Raw genomic sequence first — 13894 nt, 5'->3', positions numbered from 1 at the left:
GGGCCTTTAATCTCAGTGCTGGGGAGGCAGAGGCAGGCAGATTTCCGTGAGTTTGAGGCCAGGTTGGTCTGTATAGTGAGTTCTAGGTCAGCCAGAAATAGAGAGACCCTGTCTCAAAAACAACAACCAAAACCCAAAACCAACCAACCAACCAACCAACCAAAAAAAACCCAACCACCACCAAAATTTTCTTAAAAGTATTTTTTGACAAGAAAAAAAAAAAGTTTGGGGAGGAGTGTGATAGTCACCCTGTCCTTTACTTGTTAGGCATCCTGTCTGTCTCCGTAGTTAATAAGACCTGAGAAGTGTCAGAAATGCCAAAACTTCCTTGAACTTCAAAGTGGTCCTCGAGCAGGGCTGTGCACATGTTGCCAAGTGTGTGTGTGTGTGTGTGTGTGTGTGTGTGTGTGTGTCTGTGTGTGTCTGTGTGTCTGTGTGTGTGTGTGTGTCTGTGTGTCTGTGTGTCTGTGTGTCTGTGTGTGTGTGTGTCTGTGTGTGTGTGTGTGTGTGTGTCTGTGTGTGTCTGTGTGTCTGTGTGTCTGTGGGTGTTGTGGGGAAGACTTTCAGAACACTTCTGTCAAGAGCAGTTCTGGCTGCTAAAGTAAAGCATGCTCATTCACCGCAGGAAGAATGAGAGCCACGGGGCTGCCCAGGTGAGAGATCCCTGCCTTGCCATGTGGTCTCTACCTGTGGTGCGTGTCTTGGCAGAGACTGAGCTGGTGAGCCGGCGAGTGCCTGAACTCCTAGTGCTTAGGAAGCTGAGCTGGAAGGAATGGGAGTCTGAGGCTGGTCTGGGCTGCAGATACAGATTCTACATCACAAAAAGCAAGGATGAAGCTTGGGGGAACTCAAACTGCTAAGTGTTTCCTGTGTACATGCTAAGGATCAGTGCTTGATCTCTGGAACCCCAAGAAAAGAGGCAGATGTGGCTGGGTGGTGGCAGAGCACGCCTTTAATCCCAGCACTCAGGAGGCAGAGGCAGATCTGCCAGCCTTGTCTACAGAGTGAGTTCCAGAATAGCCAGGGCTACACATACACACAGAGAGAACCTGACTCAAAAAGTTAAAAAAAAAAAAAAAAACCAAACAAACAAAAACACAAAACAAAACAACAAAACAAACAAAACAAAAAAATCCGGATGCAGTAGTAAGGGCTTGTACTCCCAGCCCTGGGTTTTCAGAAGGAAGTGGGCCGTTCCCAGGGGCGGGGCTTGCAGTCAGAGCCTGGATGAATAAGCAAGCTCCATGCCTTGGTGAGATGCGGTCCCTCATCTTGTCATGAATGAAGTGGACCGCTCCTGAGGGATGGCACCAAACGCTCCCACACGCATGCACACAGTCGAATGTGCACACACACACACACACATAAACATACAAACTCAAAAGGAACTTTTTTTTTTTAAGAAAGGTTACAAAGAAGAAAAGGAATGACATTCTGTGAGGTGGAAGAGCTGCGTGGTGAATGATGTCGTCTAAGGTACCAGAAGAGGTCCTGGTACTTTCTTCACAATGATGTCAGAATGCTCGTGACTAGCAACATACGGCACATTCCCCCAATCGCTAAGCAAACTGTATTGTAAGAAGTCACAGTTGTTCAGTGCTGTTGTTACAGAGTTGAACTCCGCATGTGTGATGTCTCACCCTGGTCCCTCAGCTTCACCATCCTCCGAGATGCCCAGGGGCATGGGATGGCATGCATGTGATCAAGGACTTCAAATGCCAGGAGAGAGGGGCTGCTCATTGACATTGGGGTACACATTGGGGTACAAAGGGAAAAGAAAGCACATACAGAAAAAAACAATTCCAAGGGAAAGGACCTAAGAATGTGCCCATCATGAAGAACTGGAAGCAAAGACTTGGAAAAGCAGTGTCTAACGCAGACACGTAGTGATGTCGGTAGAGAGCTGGTCTTCACAAATGGGGTTCTAGCTGAGCAGTGGTGGTGAATGCCTTTAATCCCAGCACTCTGAGGGAGAAGTAGGAAGATTTCTGAGTTTGAAGCCAGCCTGGTCTACAGAGAGAATTCCAGGGCAGCCAGGGCTACAAAGAAACTCTGTCTTAAAACAAACAAAACACCAACTAAACAAACTGAAACAGGGTCCAAATCTGCCAGAGGTTTTTCAGGCATACATAAAAGTCTTATGTCTGGAAGACATGGGTCCAGGAAACTGCCTGGTTATTTTCAAGCACGGTTTCATCATCAAGTTTACTGATGAACACTTAGAGTGATGCTGAGGAAGGAACCACACCCAACAGTGCAGTAAGACAGACAGATGAAGAGCTCCTCAGAGAAATGTGGGTGCCCCACCCCCACCGGTCTCAGGGCACTGCTCAATCAAGGGACAGGGATTAAATGAAATGACTTTCCCAGGTCTTCCAAGTTCCCTTGCCAATGACGAGCCAGGCAGGCCTGCCCCATGTATCATAATGTAAGAAGTAATTTCCCAGTTGACAAAACGCATCACCTTGTTACTTATAAAAGTGTATATATTCATATATATCTGAATGTTTGTCTGCATGTATGTATGTGCTCACGTATACAGTGCCTGCGGAAGTCCATAGAGGGTGTAGGATTCTCTCTAACTGGAGCAACAGATGTTTGTGAGGGCCATGTAGGTGCTGGGAACTTAACCTGGGTCTTTGGCAAGAGCAAAAACTAATCTTAACCTCTGAGCCTTCTGTTTAGCCTCTATTCATTTCTCCTTCACCTCCTTCTTTTTCTTTTTCTTTTGTTTTATTTATTTATTTATTTATTTTGAGATGGGATCTCTCTACACAGCCCTGGCTGTCTTAGAACTCTCTATGTAAATCAGACTGACCTTGAACTCACAGAGATCCTCCTGCCTCTGCCTCTGCCTTTGCCTCTGCCTCTGCCTCTGCCTCTGCCTCTGCTTCTGCCTCTGCCTCTGCCTCTGCCTCTGCCTCTGCCTCTAATGTGCTAAGGCTTACTGAGACATAGGTGGCAAATAAAAATTGCATATCCTTAAAATACACCCATGATGTTTTGACAAATACATACAGAACTCAGAAGACTGAAGAAGAATATTGCTGTGAGTTTGAGGCTAGCCTGTGCTACACAATGAGCTTAAAGCCATCCTGGACTATATAATAAGAAAAAAAAGTTACCAAGATTAAGGTCTTCACGATTGGTTGGGGAGATGCCCCATGGGCAAGAGGGCACACTGCGCAAACACTAGGACCTGAGATCTCTATAACACTTATGGCCCCCCGCACAGATGTAGGTGGAGACAGGAGGATGGCTGGGGCTAGGCTGGCTCCAGGTGAACTAAGGAGAAGAGTGACAAAGCAGACACCTGACATCCTTGACTGGCCTCCACAAGTATGTGCATGAGTGTGCACAGGCACACACACACACACACACACACACACACACACACACACACACACACGTGTACACATACCACATGCACGGACACTCTCACATACAAATATATAAAAAAGTGTAATACCAAATCATCTTGGAAAGGGAGGGGGTTGCTAATACTCAGATGAAAGCCTTTGTCTGCCACGTAACCAGGAGAACCATAATGTCCTGCTGCCCTAAGCAGTGCCAGGAATAGGCAGTGTGAGCCTCAGAAGCTGGAGAAATCCTACATGTTGGAAATCCTCCATCCTCCATAGCTGGGGATGGAGTGATATCCCCACGCTGGTGCCAGTTTCCCAGCCTGCCTGCTCATCACTGGGAGCTGGAGGGGAAGACCTCAGGGAGGCTGCTCGGTGCCAGGCTTCTCGTCCTGGGAAGACAGGCTGCTGTCTAGGTCTCAGGTGGTGAAATGAACCACAGAGGAAGGAAAGTGTTGGGGAGCATGCTGCCCCGCAGCTGAGAGCTTCGAATAAGGCAGGTGCCTGACACACCCTGTTCACGGTGATGCTGTGTGCACGAAGCATGTTGGATTCTAGAGGTTCTAGTGATAAACCCAACCGGCCACAAGACTGCCTATATTAAAGCAATGTTCCAAACAGGAAGTGTTGGGTAGCTTCAAATTCTCTTATTTTACTTGTAAATAAACTGCCTCTATGACTTTTCTAAGATTGTTGCCGCCATAAAATTCATCTATTCCCCCCCCCCCCCCCCCCCGAGCGAATCCAAACGGCCAGCAAAGGCATCAGGCTAACAGGTGCAGGGTCCACGCTGTGGCTTACCTCTGCTTTGTGAAGTTTTTGATAGTTTCCGTTCCAGGAAATGAGTCGCCGGTCCTTCCCTCCTCCGGACACCAGCGTCCCGTCTCTCAGCATACAAAGTGCAAAAATGCCGCCCTCGTGGGCCCCTTGAACTGCATAGCTTATCCGATTTGTACCTAAACAAGCCAGGAACGCCACCATTATCTAGGGCAGAATCAAAAGGCTAGCCTCTGACCACTGCCGAAACCCACTTCAGTTTGTTTTAAAGGTGTGACGGTAAGTTGTGACATGATTTTAATACATTCCTAGGGAGGACTTAAAATCTTTTGATGCTCTCAGAGTCCTAGCATGCATGAACTGGATCGTCCTATGACTGAGAAAAGTATAGTGTCATGGGAGCTGTGTGGCGGAGAACACGGATTCTGGCTTGTGCCCTCTGCCGTCTCCCCAGTGGGCCAAGTCCCTGGGTAAGTTAGCTGTTCCTTTCAGCTCCCCGCTTTGTGGAATGTGGCTACTGCTGACCTTTCAAATGAGCATTGCTACAGTAGGTGCCAAGATGAGGAGGAATACAAAAAAACCCCTTCCCTTCAGAAGTAACATCGGGCGGGCGGTCTGTGTTTCCCTTCTTTCTCAGACCTAACTCTGAGACCCGGGAAGACAGGAAGGTGTACCTTCCTGAACCTAGAAGACTCATGAGTTCTCACTGGACTTATCTAACACCGCCTTTCTGACTGAGGTTCTCCACTCTCTAGCTGTAAGAAAAATGCAGGTTTAGCCAGGCGTGGTGGCACACGCCTTTAATCCCAGCACTCGGAAGGCAGAGGCAGGTGGATTTCTGAGTTCGAGGCCTGTCTGGTCTACAAAGTGAGCTCCAGGACAGCTAGGGCTATACTGAGAAACCCTGTCTCAAAAAACCAAAGGGAAAAAAAAAAAAAAAGGTCTGATCTGTGCGCATGCGTCATGCGTCAGCCTCTGAGCTGACCTGTGCGCATGCGTCAGCCTCTGAGCTGCCCTGTGCGCATCTGTATTGGCGGGCCTAGTACTCTGGAAACATTTGTCAAATGCTATATGGATCAGAATAGTGACCCAAATATGTCACAGCTATATAGCCATTAATAACTTCTGCGTTGTAATTTGCTAACAGCTCTCACAGCAAAGTGATTAACTTTATCATTGTATCCTAACCTTAAAAAACCTTTCACAAGGGTATACACAAAGTTAGCGACTCTTAACATTCCCCAGTTTTCTCCTGCTTTATGGTTTCACTAAAACCACACACACAAACACACCTATGTAGCCGGGAGTTTAGTGGTTGTCCTGTTCGTAACTCCAACAGCTCATTTCTATAAACCCCACCGCCAATGTCTTAGTCACCGCATTACCAAAGACATTGAATGGCTTTAGGAGAACTGCTCATTACCTTTCCCCCACACCAAGATGTTGCCGCTTGAATCTCCAGTAATGGTGTCGCCATTTTCAGAAAACGTCACGCAGAGAACAAACTTTGGCTTCTCTTGTTTCTGTGGAATGTAATGAGTAAGTGTGGGAATGTTATTTACCGAAGACAGCCTTTTATTTGTGTTAAGTTAGAGTCCCAGCAACTCCAGCTGGACCACGCCAGCCTCTGGAGTTGGGAGTTTTTAGTTTTATGTACCGTCAGGAGACATGTTCTTCCAGAGTACTTGTTCTAGGAGAAAGAAATTCCGGACAACTCAATGGCTGGGGAATGAAGCCCAAAGCTGCAGAGAGTTTAAGCAGGGTGGTGGTAAGGGGGACATAAGGGAGGGGCTATGCTGTCAAGCATAGAATGATGGACAGGGTCCTGTCTACCTTAGCAAAGCCAGGTTGCCAGTCCCTAGCAACCAGTGCCCATATGCAGGCTCCTTGCAGCTAGCTGCCCCACCAGGAGGTCTGGACCTCCATCTCCATTTTATTACTGGGGAGATCCTCAAGACCGGAGGACTTCCCAACTGTACGGGGAACCCCAAGGGAGCACCTTTTTATCTACACCTTCATATTTATCACTAAAACAATCACTAAGACTGAAGTATCTCAGCGCTCCCTTATAACCCAGCCCCTCCCAGGTGCCATGCAGGAAAACTGAAATGGCAGGCACAGTTTACCTCAAACAACCCTTGCTTCTTGTTAAGGGAATTTCCTTCTAGGGTCCAAAAGTAGAGATGTGACTTCCCGCAGGTGACTATGATATTGGTGTCTGTGGGGTGGAAGTCCGCCGCAAATACCGCTTCGTTCGAACACTTTAAGACAAAGCAAAGCAGAGCATCAAATGCCGCAGGCCTCTTAGGATGCTTAACAAAACTGTTCGAGTGGGGCACTGAGTCTCTCAAGCCCCACCGACTTCACCTTCCCGGTTATTCTGGCTGCTGCCAGTTTTCTTCTTTGTTTTCTGCTGTGTGGCTGGAAGCCAGATGTCAACAAGGACCAAGAAGGCAGCTTTGCAACTAGCTGAGCACTGGGGTCACTCCTTGGGTGGTGACATCCAGGTGTCACACCCCCTCCCCCTTTCTAGTGACTGGGGTCCCTATGAAGGACCCAGGACTCTGCATGTACCGCAGCCCTGTGAGCCTGCCTTACTGTGGCTGCCAGGTCCCCCACTTCTCTTGCTTCTGCTTCTGCATCAACGACCTAAGTCAGTTTGGGGTCCCATGAGGTGGCTCTCTGGCAGCTGCTCTAGCAGAGCTCAATCCATATTCTGACTTCCAGGATTGGTGTCCTGGTCTGTCGCATCTAATCCCTGACTGTTGCTTCTATGTAATGATTCAATTCTATGTTCTTAATCCCGGCTGGTCCTCTGCCCCTGGCTGCTTCTAACCTGGCACAAGGGGTGAACAACATACATCTCTGTTGGCAATGTTAGAAGACAGAATGTCAGGCCAGGAGACACATCCGATTAGAACACCTGTCTGCATCCCAGACACTAGACAGAAAGCTGGGTAGCTAAGGCTTTCTGAGAGCAACCTCCCGTAAGGCTGTTTGAGCAAAGAAGGCTGGCTGATAGTTTCCCTGGGGTTGCATAAGTCAGGTTAACCGAGGCCGACAGATGCCAAGAGGAGAAACGAGAAGTGGGATCTATGAAAATAGGAATCCAGGGGTGCTCTTGACAGAAGGGAGCATTGAGAGAACTATAGGTGTGTCAATTCAATGTTTTGGGTGAAGTTGACTTGAGGCAGAGTCCCGACCTCAGGGGTGCTGGTATCCATGTCTCCTGCAGTCCCACAGAGTGGCTGGTCTTGAGCATGCCTCAAGCATTGACCACCTCCAGCCCTCCTCACGGGTGGCAGCCCAGCACATAGTGGTTTCCTGGGTTTGTTATATGAATAAAAGCCAGCAAAGAAGTGACTGGTTGTCTAAAATTAATTAAATCAAATGATTAAAATAATTAAAATTAGGCTTGCACTATGAAATAAGGAAAACGAAGAGTTCCACAGACCCTGGCAGGTCTTAGGCAGGGTCTCATGGGGGTGGGGACTGTGGGTGGCCCTGGAGCCTGCTGGCTGTGCAGGCAGTGCCCTGTGGGACATCACAGTAAGTGGCTCATGCGAACCTTCACGTCGGCCAGTCTCTCTTCTTTCTGCCAATCCCACACGGACAGCACGTGATCGTTGGAATCATCCACAGCACAGAGATGGCCTCCTCCGTTCTGCCAAGAAAAAGTGATTCGCAGGAAGACTGCACTGAGACCCAAGTGGGACCAACACGATTAAAAATGAGCGTTGATTTTACTTTTGGTTTGGTTTGGTTTTGTTTTTTTGAAACAGGGTTTCTTTGTGAAAGTAGCCCTGGCTGTCCTAGAACTAGCTCTGTAGACCAAGCTGGCCTCGAACTCATAGAGATCTGCCTGCCTCTGCCTCCCCAGTGCTGGAACTAAAGGTGTGCGCCACCACCGCCTGGGGATTACTTTTTTTAAAAAAAAATGTGCATTGGTGTTTGCCTGCATATATTTCTGTATTAGAGTGTCAGATCCCCTGAAACTAGAGTTACAGACAGCTGTGAGCTGCCATGTATGTGCTGGGAATCGATCCCGAGTCCTTTGGAAGGCCAGTATTCTTAACCATCTCTCTATCCCTGATTATTTTACTTTTAATTAAGAGCTCATTACAGAGCTAGGTAAAGAGCCTAGCTGGTAAAGAGCTTGCCGCACAAGCCTGAGGACCCAAGTTCGATCCCCAGGACCCGCAGCTGGGCTGTGGTGGTGTGCACTCTAATGGCAACACTGGGATGCAGAGGCAGGCAGATGCTTAGAGCTTTCTAGCCAACTGCCCTGGCTTAAACAGAGAGCCCAGGTCTCAGTGAGAGACGCTGTCTCAAAGTCAAGGTAAAGAACAACAGGAGAGGTTGACTGCAGCCTCTGCATGAACGCACATGCACGCTCACCCCCCACCTGCCTGCACATCCCACCCCCAACACACACCAAGGGTCCATTATACCAGAGATGAGGAATGCATACTCCATTGTTCTTGAGGCCGGCTTTCCTGGCCAGGCCCACGGCTGTTTTAGGATTATATGCAGAGCAAAGCACAAGAATATCACACAAACAGGGACATCTGATGTGAGGATGCGTACACGGACGAGCGAGTGGCTCGAGGATGGGTGTGTTGGGCTAGCATGCCTTGAGAAAGGCTGGAAGCCTGGTGGCTAGAAATGTTTGGTCGGAAATGTGTCCCTGTACATTCTCATACTTACAGACTTTGAGAATGCGATGCAGGTGACAGCCCGGTCAAAAAAGCCTATTCCAATGACATGCAGAGTGTTCAGTGTCACAGAGTCCCAGATGCGCACATGTGGTGGCAGTTGCTGTTTGAAAAGAACACAGCCATCATTTGTGACTGTTGGGTAATTACTTCTCTTTACCTTGGAACCATAAAATTATTTTGACAGTGACTTCGGTTTTGCCAAACAAAGTCTTTTTTCTGTATCTGAGGACTCAACTCAATGAAAACATTCGCAGTGACCTAAGGAAACTCTAGGCCCGTGAACCATGGAGATGTCGGGAGAAGGCTCTCAAGTTTTAAACTTTGACTATCCACTCTCCAACACCCATACCAGAGGAACAGACACGCCTTTTGTATATTTGCATTTCTCTAAATTTTAGAAACGACATTTCACCAAATAGCACCACAGTGCAGTCAACAGATCCATCATCGCGAAAGGGTTTGGATTTGTGCCGGCTGGCAGGCAAGTGATAGGCAAACCTTGCTCTTGTTTAGCCTTGTCCCCAAATAGCCAGTTGCCAGGCACCAGACACCAGCATGTGGTCTCTCTAGGTTTCTTCACAGGTCAAAAAGTCTACTCAGACAGCTGTAAATCTCTCTCTAGTTCTATAGTAAGGATTCAATCAGGATGCCAAAAATGGAAATACACTTTCGTGCCACTAGAGGGCGGAAGAAACAGTTTCTAATTTCAAAGAGTTCTTCCAGGGTTTCCTTCTTTTTAAAACATGAACAACTGCTCCTTATGTGAGTTTACATAACAGCAGCCTGGCTTCTGTTATCGATCTTTGCAAGTGTGGAACACTCATAGAGAACAGCATGAAACCAACAGCTAAAATTTGGTATCATGAAAACATCTGTTCAGATAAGAGAGCAGTTTCTAGGCAGATACACATTGATAAAAAAAAATGGAGGTTCCTGTCCTGATTAGCTTCACACCGGGACAAAGCTGTACAAACAGGGACTTAAGAGGCTGTGAGAGTTTTGATAAAACATGACAGTCACTCGTGGATGCCAGCTTGGACGTCTCCTATTTGTCAGGTTCCTCACCTCCTTCCTTCCAAGCCAGACTGAAGCCTTGTTAAAGCGTCTGCAGTCTGTCTGCCTGAAGCTCCCAGGAGCCTCTGTGATCAGCACAAGGCATAAAGTCCACCCACTGAAGAAATGACTGGCAGGCACCCACAGTCAAGGACATCCCATAACATATGGTTACTTGGTGATTTTAACTCTGCTGCTTAGATTGGTATATTTTCGTGTTGATCATGTATGGAGATAAGGATTTCAGGAACTGATCGATTCTTTGATAAGACAATGCGATTTTAATGTGTTGTGGCTGCTGTATGTTATTTTTAAAGACAGTGTCCTGTTACAGAGCCCACAGACCTGCCTGTCTCTGCCTCCTGAACTCTGGCGTTAAAGATGTGTGCCATCCCAACCAGCAGCAATGCTATTTTAAAACTGGCTGAAGTTATGAGGAAGCTCAGGGTGGGGCTTAGGTCACGATGGAACATTCAGTTTGCAGTGAGAGCCCCTGGTGAGGACCCAATGGTTCTCAAATGCTGTGACTACAACGACCAGGCAGACTCATCATCAGCAATGTCGCCAGGAGGTTGTCGCCAGGTCTTTATCAAAGTCAGAAAGACAAGGAGGAAACCTCACCTTTCCATCCTTAGATGTGCCCGCCACTTGTCCCGTTGCTATGGTGATCCTGTCAGGATGGACCGCTAGGCTAAAATAAGGATAATTATCAGACAACCCCACACAAAGGTGCACTTTACTTCTACAATCTTCCAAAAGTTTAAACATAAGAAATCCACACTGCCTAGCTTCTAACAGACTCACCCCAACTACCTTAGCCAGCAAATGCTATTTCATTCATCAGAATGCCCGATTTCCTTTCGGGAACTTCCAACCTTAAGGAAAGGCATCCTTTGTTGGGAAAATAGCATTTCCTTCTCAGAACCACTGACTTAGTCGCCACCCTTTTCTACAAGTCATTTTTGGGTGTGTTAATTAGGAAAGACGTCTCATGTCAGTAGGACCACAAACCCATCTACCCACTGCAAGGTCTTCCCTAAGCTATACTATGATCCATAGGCATGCCAGACTCAGACCTATGTACACAGCAAAGCACGTTTTCATTTTTCGAGGCAGGGTTTCTCTGTATAGCCCTGGCTGTCCTGGAACTCACTCTGTAGACCAGTCTGGCCTCGAACTCAGAAATCTGCTTGCCTCTGCCTCCCGAGTGCTGGGATTAAAGGTGTGTGCCACCACGCCCGGCCTAAACTTTTTTTCTTAAACTTTATAAATTTTTCTTTTTCTTTTTTTAAATTACTGCGCCCCGGCCCGGCCCCGCCCACCACCCAGGCCCCGCCCACCACTGCCATTGCACACAAAGCACGTTTTTCTAAACTTAGAGACCCAATTTGAAGTCTTTAACATTCAGGATGTTAAGAAAGCTTCCTGAAGCTTTTTCCCTCAGATAATCTGGTCACATAGAAGCACAGAGAGCAGAATTAGGGAGCCCAAAGACAACACGGCGAATAGAAAGAAGAGCTTTGCACCTTCAGAGCCCTGCACCACCCCACCCCTGGCTTGTGCCCTGATGCTGAATTCTTTTGGCTAAGGCTAGTTCACCTATGTCCTGCCGACCTGTCTGTGGGGACTCACCACTTGACGTCATCGTTGTGGCCCGCGTAATGCCTCTGCAGCTGCTCCTCCACATTGTAAAGCACCACGACAGACGCAATGAAGTACACGGTCTCCCCGGTCGGGAGCAAGTACAAGTTATTGCGACAGTCTCGCCCCCGGTACCCGTAGCTTAGTGTATGTCAAGATGAAAATCCTTTGCTTTTAAGAGCTGGAGAACTACCGCTTCATTCAACAGGCCCAAAGATGCTGTGAAATGGTGCTATCAGTTTAACCAATTTAGACAACGCTGAACTGAGAACGTGCTGGGTGCAGTGGCGCGTGCTTGTGAGCCTAAACAGATCTCTGTGAGCTCCAGGCCAGCTGGGGCTGCATGGTGAGAGAGGCCATGTCTCAAACAACAGCAAAATTAAATAGATTCTGACACTCAGTGCCCAGTGGACCTCAGTACCTACATACCTAAAGACAAATTTTAAGTGCTCTGTAATAATATGAACACAACATTTTGCAGTGCTGGGAATTGAACCCAGGGCTTTTCCCGTGTTAGGCAAATGCTCTCAGGCTGTGCTTGAGGCAGGTGATCACGGGGTAGCTCAGGCTGGCTTTAGCTCAGATCTTCCTGCCTCAACCTCCCTTGCTCTGGAGTCACAGACATGTCTGGCTACACACCAGGTCTGGTATGAACATTTTTTTTAAAATGAAGACTTTTTTGATTTTTAGAAGCTATTGAGCCAAACAGCTTTTACTGTCTGCAATCTAGGAGCTAAATCTTTTTATTAAACATCACTTTGAAATGATACAAGTACTTATAAAGAATACAAATGTCACTCAAATGTAACAAAGGTTTCAAAATTAATTAACCTGTAACTGTTAATTAAGTTAATGAATTAACTAATGGTGCCCCAGAATTTTGGGGATAATTATCAATGGTTTTAAATTTTATTACACCTTATTTATTGTGTGTGCATGCAAGAGCACAGGGGCACAGGGGCCTGTGTACAAGTGAAGTCAGAGGATTAGTTTGCAGGAGTTGGCCCTCTCCTCCCATCAAGTGGATCCTGGAAACTGAACGCAGGGCTTCAGGCTTGTTAGCAGGTACCTTTAGCCACTGAGCCTTCTCATTGACCTAGTGTTAAAAATTTTCACATGTGTACTTTAAAAGAGCAAAGTGTTACTTAAACTTGAGTGAAAAAAAAAAAAACCCTGCCAAAATGCCATTTATTTGGAGCAAATTTTCTTGTTTCGAGTCTTTTAAAACACAAATAAGGAAGCATTCTTTGAATAACATTTTCCAGATTAGATTTTTAAAACTACTCAATTTAAAGAAGAGGCAGATCCCCTACCACGGCATGAGCCAAAATAGATGGCCAAACAACTTCTAATCTTTTGATTTCCATGAATATGATTCCACCATCTCAAATACTAATTCTTGTCAGCGAAGGCTCGGCAGCACCAACTTAAATCAACATGTCGGGATTGTCTTCAGAGCTCGACTTTATTCCTTGAGTGGCAGACAATCACTATAAACTTGATGTAGAGTCTTGGTAGGTGGGAAAGGCTGCTGCAGCCTTCCTCCATGGTGGAAATGAATACAGCATTGAACAACAGAGACTGACCACTAGCTCTTTAGGGGAGCGTAAGCTCATACCTATAACCCCAGCATTCAGGAGAGTGAGGCAGAAGCATTGCTGTGAGTTAAAGGCTAGGTTCATAGGAAGACCCTGTTTCAAAAAAACAAGTGGTTGGTTTGTTGAAATTATGATCATTAGAGTCCTGACATTTACCCAATTGTACTGGCTGGTTTTGGTTTTTTGAGACAGGGTTTCTCTGTGTAGCCCTGGCTGTCCTGGAACTCACTTTGTAGACCAGGCTAGCCTCGAACTCAGAAATCTGCCTGCCTCTGCCTCCCAAGTGCTGGGATTAAAGGCATGCGACACCACCCCAGCTTGTTTTGGCTGGTTTTGTGTGGCAACTTGACACTGGAGTTAGCACAGAGAAAGGAGCCTCCCTTGAGGAAATGCCTCCGAGATTTCCAGCTGTAAGGCACTTTCTCAATTAGTGATCAAGGAGGGAGGGCCTAACCCATTGTGGGTGGAGCCATCCCTGGGCTGGTAGTCCTGGGTTCTATATGAAAGCAGGCTGAGCAAGCCAGGGGAAGCAAGTCAGTAAGAAATATCCCTCCATCAGCTCCTGCCTCCAAGTTCCTGCCCTGTGTGAGTTCCTGTCCTGACTTCCTTTGGTGATGAACAGCAGTGTGGGAGTGTAAGCTGAATAAACCCTTTCCTCCCCAACTTGCTTCTTAGTCATGATGTTTGTGCAGGAATACAAACCCTGACTAAGACACCAATTTTAATGATTTTCACTAAGCTTGCT

At 47.1% G+C, this 13894-nt stretch overlaps 1 protein-coding gene across 15 annotated transcripts in view; it reads right to left on the bottom strand.

Annotated features, from left to right (window-relative positions):
- Eml1 (echinoderm microtubule associated protein like 1) overlaps positions 1-13894 on the bottom strand; it is a 168575-nt gene that overhangs the window by 18799 nt on the left and 135882 nt on the right. For 14 of the 15 annotated variants that reach the window (XM_017315168.1, NM_001286346.1, NM_001286347.1 and 11 more), the window contains 7 exons: positions 11543-11692; positions 10532-10601; positions 8847-8957; positions 7708-7803; positions 6266-6400; positions 5563-5662; positions 4164-4318 (listed from right to left, as the gene is read on the bottom strand). In XM_017315168.1, the coding sequence (XP_017170657.1) occupies positions 4164-4318; positions 5563-5662; positions 6266-6400; positions 7708-7803; positions 8847-8957; positions 10532-10601; positions 11543-11692 (817 nt within the window). The remainder of the gene's footprint in view (positions 1-4163; positions 4319-5562; positions 5663-6265; positions 6401-7707; positions 7804-8846; positions 8958-10531; positions 10602-11542; positions 11693-13894) is intronic. The other variant, NM_001364198.1, reaches the window with a different exon arrangement.

Source organism: Mus musculus, chromosome 12 (genome assembly GCF_000001635.26).
Source record: "Mus musculus strain C57BL/6J chromosome 12, GRCm38.p6 C57BL/6J".
Taxonomy (NCBI): domain Eukaryota; kingdom Metazoa; phylum Chordata; class Mammalia; order Rodentia; family Muridae; genus Mus; species Mus musculus.
This window is presented reverse-complemented; position numbering and strand designations above follow the sequence as displayed.